A 17,577-nucleotide genomic window follows, 5' to 3' on the forward strand; every position below is an offset into this window, starting at 1 on the left:
ATCACCACTGACAAGTTAAGGGAATGAAAATGTCTGGTATAACTGTCACAGGGTGAGTCTCCTCTTTGCAAAAGCAGTAACAAAAATTAATTCTTTTTAGAATCATAGAATATCCTCAATTGGAAGGAATCCACAAGGATCACAGTTGAACATGGATCTGCTTAGGAATCAATTTCTCTCTGAAAATTGATCCTCCTCACTCCATTACTGACAGCTTCTATTCAGTGAAAGGGAGGGGAAAAAAAAAGGTAACCTAAAGGTGAGTGAACTTCCAAGATTCCAAGATAAAAATTAATAGCTCATACAAGCTAAAAATGAAGGAATTCAGCATTAGGCTAGAATGATGTGAACACAAATTCAGGACTTTCTTGTTTTAAGTAACACCTAACCATGCTTTGAGACTGAAAACAATCATTCCATGAGAAAAGAAAGGATTTTTCTGTTACACACATAACTCCATCATTTTTATTATCTGCAAAGCAGCAGCAAGTCAGCTCAACTGTCACTTGCCTATGGATGGCACTCAAAAAAACCCCAAAACCCAAACTTAAGCAAGAGTTACCTTCCTTACTGATTCTTATCAACAGGACAGTCCAGTGCCTAAAACATGCATCACCATTCCATGCTACCCCACAATTGGCAGATAACCCTTGGAGCAGGCTAGGATCTGACAGATTCTACTGGACAGGCTCTCCAGCAGAAGGCTAGAGCTCAGTATCAGTTCAGACAAGAATTGCGGTCTTCCTCCTGCCCTCCTGCCATCCTTCCCAGCTGGGGCACAGTAGTTCTTGGTTTTCTTCCTGCACAACATCTTCTGATCTTAATCAAGTAATCTCTTCCTTCGCTTTTTCTCAGCTTCTTCACCCTCCTCCTTTCCTCCCACCAATTTTCTGCTTTCTCCAGCCTGAACACAGAGTGGAGAACACCACTGGAGTGCCTCTGCTTGCTGTATACACACTGCAGAGCAGAGCTGAGTGGCCTGGCCACGTGGGATGCTGCTCACACTACTCAGTAGAGTCACTCTTGCACTTGGGATGCTCTGGTATGGGATAGGGATGTGCAGTACTTGGAAGGAATGTGTTGCTGCATCACTCACCACCACAGCAGCAGGTTTGCAGGACCAGGCAGAACTCACAGAAGACTGGCAACCCTGCTATGCTGCCACAGATTTCTTGTGATCTCCTGGAGGGATCACAAGTCCCAAAATAAAATTGGCAGCTTACTCTTGTACAGAAAGCCCAAAGCTATGCTCAGCCAAACCCACAGTGCCAGGTAAACTTTATTTATAAACATACAAACTCATGAATTACTGTGCTGAAAAGCACAGGGACCACAGGCCCCAAAGACAGACCATCCCCTTTTTGACAAGTATTATGAGGACAACTGTTGCAAACATTATTGATGCTTCTCTCCCTCTCCTCTGAAGGGAGAACACAGCTGAATATGAACTCCCTGTGGCAAAGTCCTGCATGATTTTGTATCCTCCAACATAAGACAAGCTTCTGGCAGCACTGAAGTTTCGCTGAGCAGTGTCCAGACCTCTTGGCCCAGCACAGCTTTACTGTCACGGTCCTCAGCTGGCATGATTTAGTGATTATCAGGAATACAAACCATTCTGCCAGGGAAGCTGACTATCTCCTCCAGATGGGAGGACAAATACTTTACACGGGACATGTAAAAAGTGGGAGGTGGAAAAAAACCAGATCCCATCTTCCCTCCAAGGACACCCTAAATCAAACAGTCTCAGTATCTTATGCTAAAACTATGTTATTTTCTTTTGCTTTTCTACTTCTCCTTCCAGTTACCAACCAAAGGTGCATTCCTATCAGGGAGCCCTCATACCTACTTCCCATTCAATTCTGAAACTGCCATAGTACAGTGGGGTTGGATTGTCCCCCGTTCTGCCACAACAGCTGATACTTTCTGAACTGAATCCTAGCATTTAAGAGCTGTAACCATCTTTGGTTAAACAGATCAGCTTATGTCACTGCCTTTAAGTCAGTTTTTCTTTGCTTCTTTTTCTTCAAAAGGCCAGGAAACCTGGATATGATATGGCTCTAGTTCTTCTGGAGTGACATAGTCTGGAGCGTTGGCCATCAGGTCTCGTCCCCTGAAGGATTTTGGAAATGCAATGACATCTCGGATACTTGGAGCATCAACAATGAGAGAGATCAGCCTGTCAAGTCCTACAAGCAGAAAAAAAATTGTTGAACCACTTGAGTTATGGCTCTGTATTACTTCCTCTGAGTCAGAAAAATCAGAAAGATTGAGTAGGTAATATTACTGAGCTCCAGGAAAAAAGAGTGAAGCAAGTAAGGGGGGAAAAATTAATCTCAACCAGTAGCAGAGAAACAGACTTGGCTCAAGAGCAGAAATGCCAACCCATATAAAGCTTTCCAGTATTACACAAAGTTCTGCAGTGACAGAGACGGTGCCTTTGCAAACACAGCATAACTAAGTTGGGACAGCTAAGTGGCAGGACACTGTCAGGGCTCTGCTTGACCACTCAGAGCTCTTGCTCAACCAGTTCAAAAGCATTACAACAAGAGGAATTCAAGAAGAACAAGAACCTCTGGGTGACTGGATAGAGGGAAGTCACACTGAAAGACCACAGATTAAAATGCAACCTTTGTTTTTTGTAGGCTTTTTTGTTTGTTTTGGTGTGTGCAGGGAGGGTGCTGCTGGTTGGTTGGGGTTTCTTTCCTCTTTTTATACACCACAAACTTGCAGAGTTCTAGGAAAAAAACCCCCAACATTATCTGAATTAGGGAGAAAAACAGACAAGGGACAAGGGAAGTGAGACTGAAGCAGAGGGCAAGGGTGTGAAAAACAAAGTACCACACTGTCCCACACCTCCAGACATGCAGCACAGGGATCCTGCTCTGCCGGCACAGCAGTGAGAACAAGGATGACATAATTGTAATAAATATATGTTTTGTAGAACAGCAGATGAGGACCATCCTCAGAGCCACCAAAGTGTGATTTGATCCTTGCATAAGAACTAAAGCACATGTGGCTCTGGAAAGGAACACCCAAACTTTCTGCACTTGGTGACAAGACCTGTTTCCTTCCTCAAAGCTGCTGCAGAGATGGAAGCACCATGGAAGCCCACAGAGTGCTACCAGGTTGGTGTGCCACATCTCAGTATCTGAACAGTCACCGCCATCAGGAGGAGACAAGGCTTTTCGTAACAATGTTGTTCCTGGGATCCAGTATGCCTAAAAAAGATCACAAACACACCTGCAACTGGAGACTTACCTAACGCAATTCCTCCATGAGGTGGAGCTCCAAATTCCAAAGCCTCAAGAAGATGGGAAAGCACCTCAGAATCCTCCTGCAAAATTACAGAAGTGTCACTGGAGAAGCAGTGCTCTTCCTATTAGCAAGACAAGGTGAAGGTATACTTAAGACATCCATTGCTCAGGGCTAAGAGTTATGTCTCTTTATCTGAGAAGCACAAGTGTTTCTTTCAGAATATTAAATTAATATTTAAACTAATTAGTCCTTTAAATCTCCAAGAGAACATCAGAGACATCTGTAGGTGTTACCTTCAGCACTTTCTCCAGCACAAAACGCTGTTGTTCTGCACTATGAATTCTGATGGAGCCACCTCCAACCTCATTGCCATTCAGCACGAGGTCGTAGTGCTGGCTACGGACCTGCAGAGAGAAATGAAGAAGCACCTTAGTGAGGCTGGGGCACAGCTGCATCCAGCAACAACCTGCACAAAGGGAAAACATGCTGGGAATGAAGCCATGAACAGCACTCTTCTCTCAGGGGTATGGTGCGGTTCAGGTACCAGTCATGCTGGAGGCATGGACTGCCTCTCACACACATGGGAACAGTACAAATCCTTTTGTAAAGTTGAGCAAAACTTGAAGCAAAATGGATGGGTGAGAATCTAAGACTTCTCACCTTAGGCAACTGTTTCCTATAAGCTCCTTTTGTCAGGGGCTCACATGGATACTGCCACTCAGAGCAATTGGGAAGCCATCTCTTCCAAACAGACACGTACAAGATCACAGAGTGGCTTGGGTTGGAAGGGACCTTAAAGGCCATCTTGTTCCAACACCAACTGCCATGGGCAGAGGACACATTCCACTAGACCAGGTTGCTCCAAGCCCCATCCAACCTGGCTTTAAACTTCCAGGGATGGCGCAGTCACAGCTTTCCTGGGCAACTTGTCCCAGTGCCTCACTGCCCTCATAGGGAAGACTTTCTTCCTAACATCTAATTTAAATCTACCCTCTTTCAGCTTAAAGCCATTTTCTCTCATCCTATCACAGCTTGCCCTTACATAACATCCATCTCCTGCTCTCCTGTAGCCCATTTAGGCACTGGCAAGGGCTCTAATGTCTCCACACAGCCTTCTATTCTCCATGGACCACCCCAGCTCCCTCAGCCTCTCTTCAAAGCAGAGGTGCCCCAACCCTGTGATCATCTTAGTGGCCTCCTCTGGGCTCATTCCAACAGATCCACATCTTTCTTGTGCAGTCAGTCCCATGAAACAAATTAAAACCAGCTGATATGTGACTAGTTTTCCATCTGAGTTGCTGTAAAAGACCCAGCATGGCAGGCATGAAGTTACCTTGACAGGATCAGAAGAGAGTAGACTGGCATCTGAAGGATGTGGAGCAGTGAAGGGGTGATGAGCAGATTCCAGTTCTGCGGGATTCTCGGCCTTTGGGAGGAAAAGGGGGAAGTCCACCACCCACAGGAAGTGAAAATCTGCAGGATCACGGAGTGCCAGCCCAGCTGCCTCAAGGAGGTTGGCACTCAACAACCGGAGGCTTCCTAATGCAGAGCACTGCAACATAGAAGGGAGAGCATGAGACAGGGCAATTTTACAATCAGGGAAGTCACTCAAACACTGACCAGGGAAAGTGTGTTCTATAAAGGCAGTATCACAGAGAGCATCAGCTGTAATGCATTGTTGACTTAAACATTTTTGTCTTGTATCCTGAAATATATCCCCTTTCTGCCAAGGGAGCAGCAGCTCCAGGGTTTGACAAAGACCAAGTAAGGAGCCTGAAAATCCACAGTCTTCCAACTCTCACTTTTTCAAAGAACATTTTTAGACTAACCTCAAGCCCCATACATGTGAATTAACTGGAGGAGCAGATCTAAGTTCTACATTTTGCAGACAGAGAAACAAAGGCACAGAGCATACAACAAAATTCTGGCTATCAAGCAAAGCAGGACACCTTGTAATAAATCAGTGCTTGGAAGGCAACATCTAGTGGCAAGAATACAGAGAAGGGAAGGGACAGAATCTCCCACCAGTGCTGCTAGGAAGTAATTCACTTATGGGAGACAAAATTACCTAGTTGACCTTGTTTTCCAATCTGCTTGATGCTTTAAAAAATTGAGTTAAAGTGAGAGAAAAGGAGGCACTGACTTGTTGCATGTTTTTTTTATATTTCAGCTTCCACTTCAGTTACAATTCCTTCCCAGAATTTGACTGGGGGCAGTAAAAATAATAGGTACATTTCATGCTTTAATTGCTGTTGCTATAGCTTCTGCTCCAGAGAAACAGAAAATTAGACAATGACCTATTTTAATAATAACATGAATCAGACTGAGGTCAGATAACATCAAAACCATCATCAGCAACATTCAACTCACACAGCCATCCAAGAAATGCCTCCTACCACTTGCTTGTGTTCCCCAGCTGCCAGCAGCACCACATCCTCCACCTGCATATTCAGTGTTTGGATAAGCTCTGACTGCTGCTTCTCACCAAGAAACTTGGTAAGCAGAGACTTCAAGCTTCCATCAGGCCTGCGGATAATTTCCATGATTTCCTTAAGAAACATAAGAGTGTGTTCAGTGCAGTGCTGCCCTCTATTGCCTTGAAGCATCATATGCTCAGGCATTGACTCAGCTTTTAAAAACTGCTCTTTTTCTTTCCTCTGTCTTTAAACACATTTTGTCATCCACCCATTCCAGTAACTCAGCAGCATTTCTATCTCACCTGATTAAACTGGAATTTTGCAGACTCCTTTAACGACTCCAAGTCTTTATTTTTAAGATACCTCTGGGGAAAGAACAAGAGAAGACACAGCTAAGATCTGCAAAATCCATGGAAAGCTTGACTAGGATTCAAATCTGCTGACTAAGCTGTTTCCAAACGTCTCGAATTCTTTTGTTTCTAGCACAAGTTCTTATGAGGGCTGTGGAACAGGACAGGGCCCACAGCACTGGGCTGTAGCTGTGTGTCTTCTGCAAGGACTCCTTTCAGGAAGAGACCCTTCTAGGTGTACACCTGGTTGCAGGTTTTTTCCCCACTCACAGATAAATGCCTCTGGTCATCAGGGTCAGATCACACCAACTAACTGCCTCCAGCCTGCAGAAACCAGATTACACCACCACACTGCTGATGGGGGAGGCAGAGTTCAATTTGGAGGAACAATAGAGAGAGAACAACTGGGTTGACTCTTGCATGCAATGAAACACAGTAAATGAGGACCTGAATCCGGATCTTAATTGTTTTCATCTACTCCAGTGTTTAGAGAGGCTCAAGATTCCACTTTTGTATTGCTCAAAACCTCAGTGCCCTCTCGTGGGAAGCCACTAACTTGCACTTTGTGCCAAAAAGAAAGGAATCCCAAGAGCCCAAGAGAAACCATGGTCAGAAAGCCCAAAGTAAAACTCAGTATTTAGTTGAGTTTATTTTTTCCATAGTGTCCAAGCTACAAAGATGCCCATAGCCAGAATTAAATCTCTTGCCCTACCAAAATACCTGGCTGTGTCAAACAATCTTCTGCATCTACTGTCAGCCTTGGATTTGGTCTGTGACATTCTCAATACAAGACATGAATTATGCTCACCAACACAGCTAAAGCAAACATGAGAAGGACATGTAATCCCCTGACCTTTCTCTGCCTAGCCCAGCACACCCAGCCCTGTTTCAATCTCTTACCACAAGGCAAAATTTATTATTGAGATGCACGTCAAAAGGGTAACAAACAGCAAGGTGAAACCCCAAGACTATTCCCTATCCTCAAGAGATATTGCACTCTTTTCTCTTCCTCCCCTGCCTTCAAATAATACATTCTTTCCATCTCCTGATCACCTCCACTCTCACATCACTCAACACAACCTGATTGATTACAACCAATCCTAAGGTTCCCTGAAGGAGACCTCTTTCCCAGTAACAGCAAGGAACATTTGCATACCAGCAATGGCATTCAAATTGGCATTTTATTTATTTCACATAAACTGCAAGCAGGATGTAAAAGCATCACTTACCACTCCCTGAGGGATACAAATGGCTCTGATGGTGCCACGTGGGTAACTGAGTGCATTTTGTACAAACTGAATGTCTGACTGTCGTAAAGCATCACTGACATCCACGATCTGAGAAACAGAGATGGGAAAAAGCAGTGGTAGTAGAAACATGGAGCAAAAATCCTATACCTGTGTCTTAACACCTTCAACAATAACTCCCTTTTAGGAGCTTTTGCTCCTAAAACAGTCAAGATGCATTGCTCTCTAACACTACAGTACCTTTAAAATAAAATTTTGTTAGACTATACATTTTCCACAGCCAACTAATCAAACCCTCTCCTCTCCAAGAGGAGATTACCCATACAAAGAAAGCAGCAGTAATGGGACAGACCCCTTGGCTAAATTACAGCACTCAGAACTCCAGCCAATCATGTACACATGACCCAAAGGTTAATAGAAGACTAACAGAAAGGAAAAGCTGCAAGTTTCCAGCACACAAACCCTCACCTTCATCCCAAAGCGGGTGTCTGGTTTATCAGTCCCATACTCAGCCAGTGCCTCCTCGTATGTCATGGAAGGGAAAGGAGTAGTAACGGAACCTTTTTCCTCAGGCCAGGAATATTGCAGGAGGCCCTCTATGAGTCGCTGGATCCCAGATTGATCTACAAATGACATCTCTATATCTATCTTAAAACAGGAAACAAGAGGGGAAATTCCAAATTAGCCAAAGGTTTTGGTTTCACACTGAAACTTGTAGAAGCTCCTGAACACAAAGACAGCAAAACAAGAAGCAATATATGACATCACATCACAGCACAATTGCATGAAGCTGGGGTTGTGGTTATGATCTCCCTACAGCCTGATGACTCACACAACAACCTCCTCAGGGAGCCAAATGAGGTAATGATGACAAGGACATAACAAGCAGCCTTGAATGAACCAGGCTAACTCTGCCTGGGATCTCAAGGCTGAGGAATGGGATGCCTGACCAAGTAGGACAGGAGGAGATTGCATCATCAAGCATAAAGGGCTGTGTCTGTGAAACACACAACAAACAACTCTGTACCCCAGAAGCAGCACCAGACTAGCCCAAACCAAGCCTTCAGAAAGGGAAGCAGCTAAAAGCCATTTGGGTTGAGGGAGGTAAAAGACAGCACGAGGTGTTACCTGTGTGAATTCAGGCTGCCTGTCAGGCCGTGAACCTTCATCTCGATAGCAGCGAGCAACCTGGAAGTACCTGCAACAGGACTGTTACTTAGATAATGATTTCAAGTACCCTAAATTATAGCCACAGTCAATATGGTGGCTATAGAATTGATCATAAAAATGAGAAAGAAAAAAAAAAAAAGGAAAACAGCACTCTGTTCCCTTTGCAGCAGACAACCTTTGTTCCCATCCCTTCAAAAGCATGAAATCTTGAGTGAAAGCAACTGTATCAGCAGCTGTATCCATCTCAAACCTTGTCTTCCAGAGGCATGTGGAGGCTGCCAGGTGACTTGTCCCCCAGTAGCAGCAAACTTAACTCTTTCCCACATTCCACTACACTTGTGAACTCCACTAACAGCCATGCAAAATTCACAGACAAGACCTGGCCTGCAGTTCACTTGTGTGACAATAATCTTACTCTCCTTCACTTTTATTTGGAGAAGCAAGCCCAGTTACAAGCTTTGCACTCGTGCACCCTAAGAACATGCTTTCCCTGTCTCAGTCATGCTCAGCAGCCCAGTCTCATCCCAAACAATTCTGTAGGTTACTCTTGGAGAGGCTTTTATCACACAGAGACTCCTCTTTAAAACATAAACCCCATGGCAGTAAGTTTTTTGTGAAAGTATCTAAAACTTCACAGATCAAAGTAAACCCTGCAAAGAACATACAGAGAACAGGACTCTGAAAAACTTTTACCTGTCCAGGCCTCCAACCATGAGGAGCTGCTTGAACTGCTGAGGACTCTGTGGCAGAGAATAGAACTTGCCTGCTTCCCTCGAGGGCACAAGGAATTCTTTGGCTCCCTAAGCATCAGGAAGAAAATTGACAGAATTCAACATGTAAGTGGCCTCACTTCTCGACAGAGCACAGGCTGGACACACAAGAGGAAAGGACCTATTTCCCCATTATGAAATCCCACTTGTGAAGAAATGGCTGTTTGTACATTACACTTAAAATCTGTTAACCAGCTTGGTCCAAAGTATCTCAAAGGAGAATTCTCCACTTTCTGCTCTGAAAGACTAACGTGTAACACACCATCCAACACAGGGGTTTAAATCCAAGAACTTACTGCATCAACAATTCCTCAGCTACAGCTCTCTTCTCTGTGACTATTTTTGAAGTGAAAGAAAGGAATATAAACTCAGAAATTAAATTTATTTGAATATAACAACTGCAATAACCTACTGGTTAAGAGATAAATGCTGGGAAGACATTGGTTGGAGGAAGTTTTTTGGTTTTAATAATCCCAGGACAGAATCCAACATACACTCAACAAGACAGAAGCTTTATTCATCTGAAGGTTCAAAATTAAGACATAAGTTTTCACCTCTCCCCTTTCTCTCCCTTCACTTTTAAAACAATTCATGGATCATATCAGAAGTTACAAGAGCTGTTTCTTAGCAAGGGAACAGCAATGAAGGCTGAGTGGCAACTGACAATTGCACCATGAACTGCCTGAGCAGCTGCAGGTGGCCAAAAAGCATCTCATACATACCCCAGGGGTTCTTTTAAAGAGCGTTGGAGTTTCTACATCCACGAACCCTGGGGAACAAACACATGCTTCAGACACAGAATATGCTGAGAGCAGGGAGTTGACAGAGTAAGCTAGAGCAGGGTTAGTCAGCCAAATAAGTCATCTAGCACATCATGGAGCTTCTCCAAAATCTACAGACTTTGCTGCTTCTAAGAATAATTCCTGTAATGTCAGATTTAAAGGCTCTGAGCTACCCTGATGTCCTGCCAGAACTACTGATGACACAGGACTCCAAACAGGCTGAAAATTGTTACTGCTTTATGCATTCTGAATCAAGCATTGCTTTTCCAAAAATTTGCTTTCAAGATAAGCAAAAGCCCTAAAAGAAATCCATCCCTCTGACATGCCTCAACTGAGGGACCAAAAGAGGGAAACTACTTGCAAAGGGCCTTTTCTCACTAGAATCAGCTAATTTGAAACAACTGGCTTGCAGCCTGCTTGAAGATTTCAATACTGTTCTTCAGGCCTGCCAACAACCCCTAAAAACTCCAGCACAAGCAGACATGTCCTTACTAAGTGGGACTAGTTTGGAGAGGTGTAGGGGTGACTGTAAGTGCATCCCTTAAGGAAAGCAGTTTAGAGTTCTCCCTTAAAGAGAAGAGAGCTACCTGGAGTGTGTGTGGGGTCCTGTGACCAATGAGATGCTTTGGTGAATGGGCCAGCCAATAATGTCATGCTATGTTGGATGTGAGAAGACATAAAAGGTGTGGATGTTACTGAGAATAGAACCAACGACTATGAACTACTACTACTACTAACAACTATGAACTACTATGAGCTATGAGGAAACTGTCTGTGAAACTATCTTGAATAAACTCTTGTAAGCCTTCTGATGCCTGCTGTGCCTGAGCTCTTCTGACCGTCATTCACGCTGCCCCCTTACTCGGGATAAGGGGACTCCAATAAATGGTGGCCCCAATAGAGAGGCTGGTTGGGAATCTCTCCCAGCAGCAGAAGGGAGAGCTAAAACGTTGTTTGCTGCCCACTGCTGTTCAAGCACGTGTCTCACCATGGAGGTTGCACAGATACTCCCTCATCCTCATCACCACCCGTGACCTCAGCCGCAGGTTGTGCTGCAGTTGGAAGCTCCGCAAGTCCAGGTAGCGATACTGCATCCGTAAGGCCTCTGATTTCTGGAGAGGGGAGAAAACTGGGATTTAGAGATGAAATTCACATTGAATGTTCAATTAAGCTGCTTCTAAAGACACAGGAAGAAAGGGAGAAGCTAAAAAGGGACACTGCTCAATTGCCACGACTCACCCATTATCCAAAACCTACACAAACATCAGCTACAGAGTGGTTTCATGCATGACAATCACTTAAAAAAAACAAACCAAAACAAACTGCCCGGAGAAGGTGTGGCTGCCCCATTCCTAGAAGTGTTCATGGCCAGGTTGCATGGGGCTCTGAGCCACTTGGTCTAGTGGAAGGTGTCTCTGCCCATAGCAGGAGGATGGAATAAGATGATCTTTAAGGTCCGTTCCAACCCAAACAAGTCTGTGATTCCATGATTCAAGCAAAACAGACATTTACTGTGATAAGAGCTGCCTCTTGTTTCACACTCAAAAAAGCCAGTACAGCCCCTTTTCTTTTGCTCTTCCCTGAACCATTCGTTCTTACTTTGATATTTGAAATCATTCAAGCCTTGTTTTCTGCTCAGCTCTAATTAGAAATACATCCTCAAAGGAAACAAGCAGCATCCCTATTTTAAATACCATCATTCCCCCAAAACGAAGCAAGGAGAACCAGACTAAGCTCTGAGATTTTTTGCCATCACCCTGGGCAAATTCCCAATCTATTTAAAAGCCACGAAACACAGACACCTTGATAAAATCCTTGATTTCAAAAGGCAGCTTCTTGCAGGAGTTCAGGATCTCTGCAGTCTCTGCCTTCACTTCAATATCCCCTGTTGGCATTTTCTGAAGCAAAAATGCAAGAAAAAAAAATAAATTCAAAACAATTGGACAAAGGTGTTTCACAGAGGGTAAAAGGGAAAAAAGAAACCATGTGATTATCCTCCCTGACTTCTAATACCAGCATATAACTCAGAGAGCTTCTCTCAAGGACACATTTCTCCTAGATTTCTCTCTGTTCAGAAAAACACAAGTCACCTCACCAAAGATGGCAGATTATTTCCCAGAACCATACTGATCTCTACAAGAAACACAATTACTCTTCCTCTGCCTTCTCCTCAAAGGACATGCTGAGCAGAGGAAACTCAGGCACAGCCCTTCTAGGGTACACACATTTGAACAAAATACTACCATTAGTACCAGCAGCTTCAGCAGAACCACACAGTGTACATTTCAGTGTGCATTAGCACAGCCTTTAACACAAGTCAAAAAAAGGCAAATTGTGAGGAACTTCTCTGAACTTCCAGTTCTGAACACCAGTTCTCAGAACTAGTCTTCTTTTCCTTTGATCCCAAGGGAGAGCAGGCAGCTTTGCCTCATGCAGCACTGAGGCACAGCAAAGTTCATTTGATGCTGCAGAACTCTTGCTATTTACCACGGAAAAGTACAAATGATCTTCCAAAAAGTACAAATAATCTTCCAACAAAATGATACATGAATAAGAGGCATTGCTTGAAGCCTGGGGGCTTTATGGACATCTACAAGTGGTCAGAGCAAAAAGTTATGATCATAAATCCAGGTTCTCTTTTTAGACCCGCCAGTGATATGTATAATCCTGACAGAATAATCTACAGCTCATTACAATAAAAGATGAGGAATACAGAACATTAAAAAATTCATCAGCCTCTGCTGAGCTTTAATGAGAACAGTAAATTCTATTCTAACTAAGAAACGGGTCATCACATGCTGTGGAACGTGGAATGACAATATTTAGTTGCAAGAAAAAGAAAGCCTGAAAAAGCCAACCATTATCCCTGCAAAGGGCCGGGACACAGCTTGATTTGTGGGTGCCTGCAATGTGCTTTGAGGGTCTCCTAAGTTCCATGTCATAGCATCTATCTCACCTCACACTGTCTGAGGACAGCCTGCCACACACCCACAATCCATGGCAATGCTACGACACAAACACCACCATAATCCTACTGTCCAGTGTTCTTTTTCACACGGAATAAAACCCCTGAGAGCCCCCACTATCCTCACCGGATTCTCCTGCCCTGGGGGCCGAGGGGACACTATTCCAGTCACTCGCACCACAGACTCCACTGGGGCATTAGACAGGAGCTTCTTCACATGGGAATGTGCCTGCAAGTAGATGACAAAGTCTCACAGAAACTCAAAGGACAGGACAAATGCACCTCGTTTCTTAACAGCCCATTTGAATCCAAAATCACTCTTAATGCAGAGGAACAGCACTAATGTTTCAGTTGCAGTGTCAGGTCAGAGCTCCGATAACACTTAAATCTACCTGTGAGTCAGAGCACTCAGTCTGACCCAGTCAAGCACTTGGTTCTGCTCTCCATGTCTGCTGGACTCAAGCTACCAAATGAAAAATAAAAACACGGGTTTAGCCTGGAGAAGAGGAGGCTCAGAGGTGACCTCAGCACTGTCTAGAACTCCCTGAAGGGAAGTTCTAGCCAGGTGGGGGTTGGTCTCTTCTCCCAGGCACTCAGCAATAGGACAAGGGGGCACGATGGGCTCAAGCTCTGCCTGGGGAAATTGAAGTTGGAGAGCAGAAAAAACTTCTTTGCAGAGAGAGTGCTCAGGCATTGGAATGGGCTGCCCAGAGAGGGGGTGGATTCCCCATCCCTGGAGGTTTTTATACTGAGATTGGACATGGCACTGAGTGCCATGATCTGGTAAAGGGACTGGAGTTGGACCAAGGGTTGGACTTTATGATCTCGGAGGTCTTTTTCAACCCAATTGATTCTGTGATATTTTGGTAGCACTTACCTCGTCCTGTGGAATGATGATCTGGGTCAGTCCCTGGAAATCCCTCAAAATGAGAAACAGGTCTTGCCTGACCCATGAAAAATATAACAGGAAAAAGAGTTTTTTCACAAATTTAGTAGTTTCTACTTCTTTTAAAAGCACATTGCAACTGCCTACTTTCTGAATCTTCTGTCTTACTCAAAACACTTCCAGTCACTGAATGTACAGACACTTTTCCCACACCTGAACCCAACACGAACAATTTGTTTCAGACTGTGACCAGCCACAGACAAACAACATGCCAATAACCAGGAGAAGCAGGATTTTAACTTGAACATTAACCCACACAGAGCAGGGATTTGAAGCACGTGCATTTTCCTGCTGGGAAACATCGTTTAGCTTAACACAATTAAATGAGCAATAAAACTTCAGTTCACATGGATTAAAAAAAAAATTAAAAATCTAATCATAAGGCAAGAAGGAGAACACTGGTCCCATAAAAAGCTTCACATGAACAATCCACACTGCTAGACCCTGAATTATAAATATTGATCTCTTCAGCTGCATCAGAGACAGCTGCTATTGTACTTTACCCATCAAAAAACTCAAATGGAAAATGCTCTGGCTGTCTTTAAAAACAAGATCACAACAATCACATTGCAGTAATTTTAATTCTGTTTCCTGGATCTCCATCCACAATTGTTCAAATATGAGATGCTCGGAACCTCCCAAAATAAAAAAAATAAACCATGCAGAATACCACCAGAGAATAATTCTGGATAAAAACCAGCCTCTCTGGGCTGTAAAATGCAAAAGGACAACTTTTGGTACAAATTAACTTCATCCAAGCTGAAGAATGCATCTCCCATTTTTCAAGCAGTGTTAGACACTTCTAGGGCTGGGGCAGCCACAGCTCCCCTGGGCAATTCATGCCAGGGCCTCCCCACCCTCACAGGGAAGTTATTTGCTCACAGCAGTAGGAATTGTTATAAATATGCTATTTCTTGATTTCTCTCCTATACAACAACAGTGATAATTCTTAACTGCTTTACAATGTTGCACTGAGGATCAATTAAGCTTTGTATGTAACTCCAAAAATTTAAATACTGATCTGATTTGTTTGTCAACTGATTTAATCACTTCAAAAAGAACACTGTAGGACATGAAAAGACAAATTGAAGCATAAAAAAAGGGTCTGAATCCAGCCCTAGAGCATATACTGGATCTGACAAATAACCATCTCCATTTTCACTGTGGATTGCATTTACCTTTGATACTGAATCCATCCATACAGGGTCACCTTCTGTCCCACATGAGCAGAACGCAGCTCTCCACACGTGTTGGTCCGAACGACAAAACTGTTGAGGTCTTGAATGAGAATAATAAAACCTCTCATGGCTTTTGCAGATGAGCGAGACAGAATAGTTAAGAGTTTCCCCTCCAATTCAGACATTATACAGAGAAATTACTTCATATATACATCTGCAATAAGATACTATGACATAACTATGAAATTAAGATAGTCTAAACATATTTTAAACATCTTTTATTTATGCTTCTCCCCTCAAACTTTCACACAGAAAATCTGAACACAGCCTTGCTGCAAACTGTTGCCCTGCAAACTTCAGGAGCAAGTGAAGGAAAAGCCTCAGATCAGTCCTGAGGGATGCTGACAATCCACATTCAGATCTAGAATCGCAGAATGGCTTGGGTTGGAAAGGACCTTAAAGATCATCTTGCTTCAAACCCTGCCATGGGCAGGGACACTTTTCACTAAACCAGGTTGCTCAGAGCTCCATCCAACCTGGCCTTGGATTACAGGGATGGGGCAGCCACAGCTTCACAGGGAAGAATGTCTTCCTAACATCTAATCTAAAATTCCTGTCCTTCAGTTTGAAGCCATTCCTCCTTCTCCTGACACTGCAGTTCCTTATGAAGAGAAGACAAAGCACAAATGGGTCTCAACAAGCCAAGACTGAAACAAGGGGGCACGGGCTTAAGCTCTGCCAGGGGAAATTGAAGTTGGAGATCAGAAAAAAATTCTTTTCAGGCATTGGAATGGCCTGCCCAGAGAGGGGGTGGATTCCCCATCCCTGGAGGTTTTTCAACTGAGATTGGCCATGGCACTGAGTGCCATGATCTGGTAAAGGGACTGGAGTTGGACTTGATGATCTCGGAGGTCTTTTCCAACCCAATCCATTCTATGATACTATGCATGAACCAAACATCCACCGTGCCCGTGTAGATTGAAGCTTCCTGCCTACAATTACTGGGGAAAGGCCTGAGCCAGGATTACAGAAGACTTTGCACAGTCCTCTGCGTGCCTGTAACCATGGCTTAAGTTATAAAACCAGGCATTCTCTTTACAGAATGTGTAATAAGTCCAGCTTGTAAGGAGAAGTCTGAAGGATGCCATTACCCGGACAAATATAAATAATTATATGAGCCAATCTCAATACCTTTATCAGAGCCTTTACAAATAACAGTAAAAGAGGGTTTGTTTTCCAAGTATTACCTCAGGCATTCAGCTACTCCTGTTCTTTACAGCTTGAGTGCTAACCAGAAAAGGGGGTCAAAAAACAAAGTAAAACCTCAGAAAAAAACAACTAGACTAACTGGCTTTGATATGTTTTGAATCGCCAAAAGTCAAATAAAAACACGAGTTAGAGAAGACATTTAATAAAAGGATACAGGGAAAACAACTTATCGCTAGTGTGCTGTCAATGAACTGAGTGGACCACCCTGACCTGTGTCCCTGGGAGAGAAGGGCACCCCAAACCCCCGGGGGGGGGGGGGGAGAGAGAAGGGCACCCCAAACCCCCGGGGGGGGGGGGGGAGAGAGAAGGGCACCCCAAACCCCCGGGGGGGGGGGGGGGGGGGGGGAGAGAGAAGGGCACCCCAAACCCCCGGGGGGGGGGGGGGAGAGAGAAGGGCACCCCAAACCCCCGGGGGCGGTGGGGGGGGGAGAGAAGGGCACCCCAAACCCCCGGGGGCGGTGGGGGGGGGGAGAGAAGGGCACCCCAAACCCCCGGGGGCGGTGGGGGGGGGAGAGAAGGGCACCCCAAACCCCCGGGGGCGGTGGGGGGGGGAGAGAAGGGCACCCCAAACCCCCGGGGAGGGGGGGGGGGGGAGAGAAGGGCACCCCAAACCCCCGGGGGGGGGGGGAGAGAAGGGCACCCCAAACCCCCGGGGGCGGGGGGGGAGAGAAGGGCACCCCAAACCCCCGGGGGCGGGGGGGGGAGAGAAGGGCACCCCAAACCCCCGGGGGCGGGGGAGGGGGAGAGAAGGGCACCCCAAACCCCGGGGGGGGAAGAAGGGCACCCCAAACCCCCGGGGGGGGAAGAAGGGCACCCCAAACCCCCGGGGGGGGGAGGGAAGAGAAGGGCACCCCAAACCCCCGGGGGGGGAGGGGGGGGGGGAGAGAAGGGCACCCCAAACCCCCGAGGGGGGGGGGGGGAAGAGAAGGGCACCCCAAACCCCCGGGGGGGGGGGGGGGAGGGAGGGAAGGGCACCCCAAACCCCCGGGATGAGAAGCGCTCCTTCCTCACCTGGAGCCACGGGTGCGGAGGTAGCGGCCGCCCGGTGTAGCGCCCGCGTCAGTAGCCGGGGAAGGGCCATTCCGCGGCTGCACCTGAGCCACAAACACGGGAAGCACGGCCACAAAACGGAGGGACGTTAAATATAAGGACACAGAACAGGAAACCCGCTCAGAAGCACCGCCCCCTCCCCTCCCCACTGCCCCTCCCCTCCCCACTGCCCCTCCCC

At 45.4% G+C, this 17,577-nt stretch overlaps 1 protein-coding gene across 1 annotated transcript; it reads right to left on the reverse strand.

Annotated features, from left to right (window-relative positions):
- Positions 1 to 447: 447 nt before the first annotated feature.
- Positions 448 to 17,519, reverse strand: DARS2 (aspartyl-tRNA synthetase 2, mitochondrial). Its single transcript, XM_071565568.1, has 17 exons — positions 17,361 to 17,519; positions 15,081 to 15,180; positions 13,834 to 13,900; positions 13,084 to 13,185; positions 11,794 to 11,889; positions 10,980 to 11,103; positions 9,932 to 9,978; positions 9,133 to 9,239; positions 8,398 to 8,467; positions 7,738 to 7,917; positions 7,252 to 7,359; positions 5,975 to 6,037; positions 5,652 to 5,804; positions 4,589 to 4,807; positions 3,549 to 3,659; positions 3,259 to 3,334; positions 448 to 2,186 (listed from the first exon to the last, which is right to left on the reverse strand). The coding sequence occupies exons 1-17, from the start codon at positions 17,428 to 17,430 to the stop codon at positions 1,999 to 2,001; spliced, it is 1,881 nt and encodes a 626-aa protein (XP_071421669.1). The 5' UTR covers positions 17,431 to 17,519; the 3' UTR covers positions 448 to 1,998.
- Positions 17,520 to 17,577: the final 58 nt, after the last annotated feature.

This window comes from Pithys albifrons, chromosome 10 (assembly GCF_047495875.1).
Source record: "Pithys albifrons albifrons isolate INPA30051 chromosome 10, PitAlb_v1, whole genome shotgun sequence".
NCBI classification, from domain to species: domain Eukaryota; kingdom Metazoa; phylum Chordata; class Aves; order Passeriformes; family Thamnophilidae; genus Pithys; species Pithys albifrons.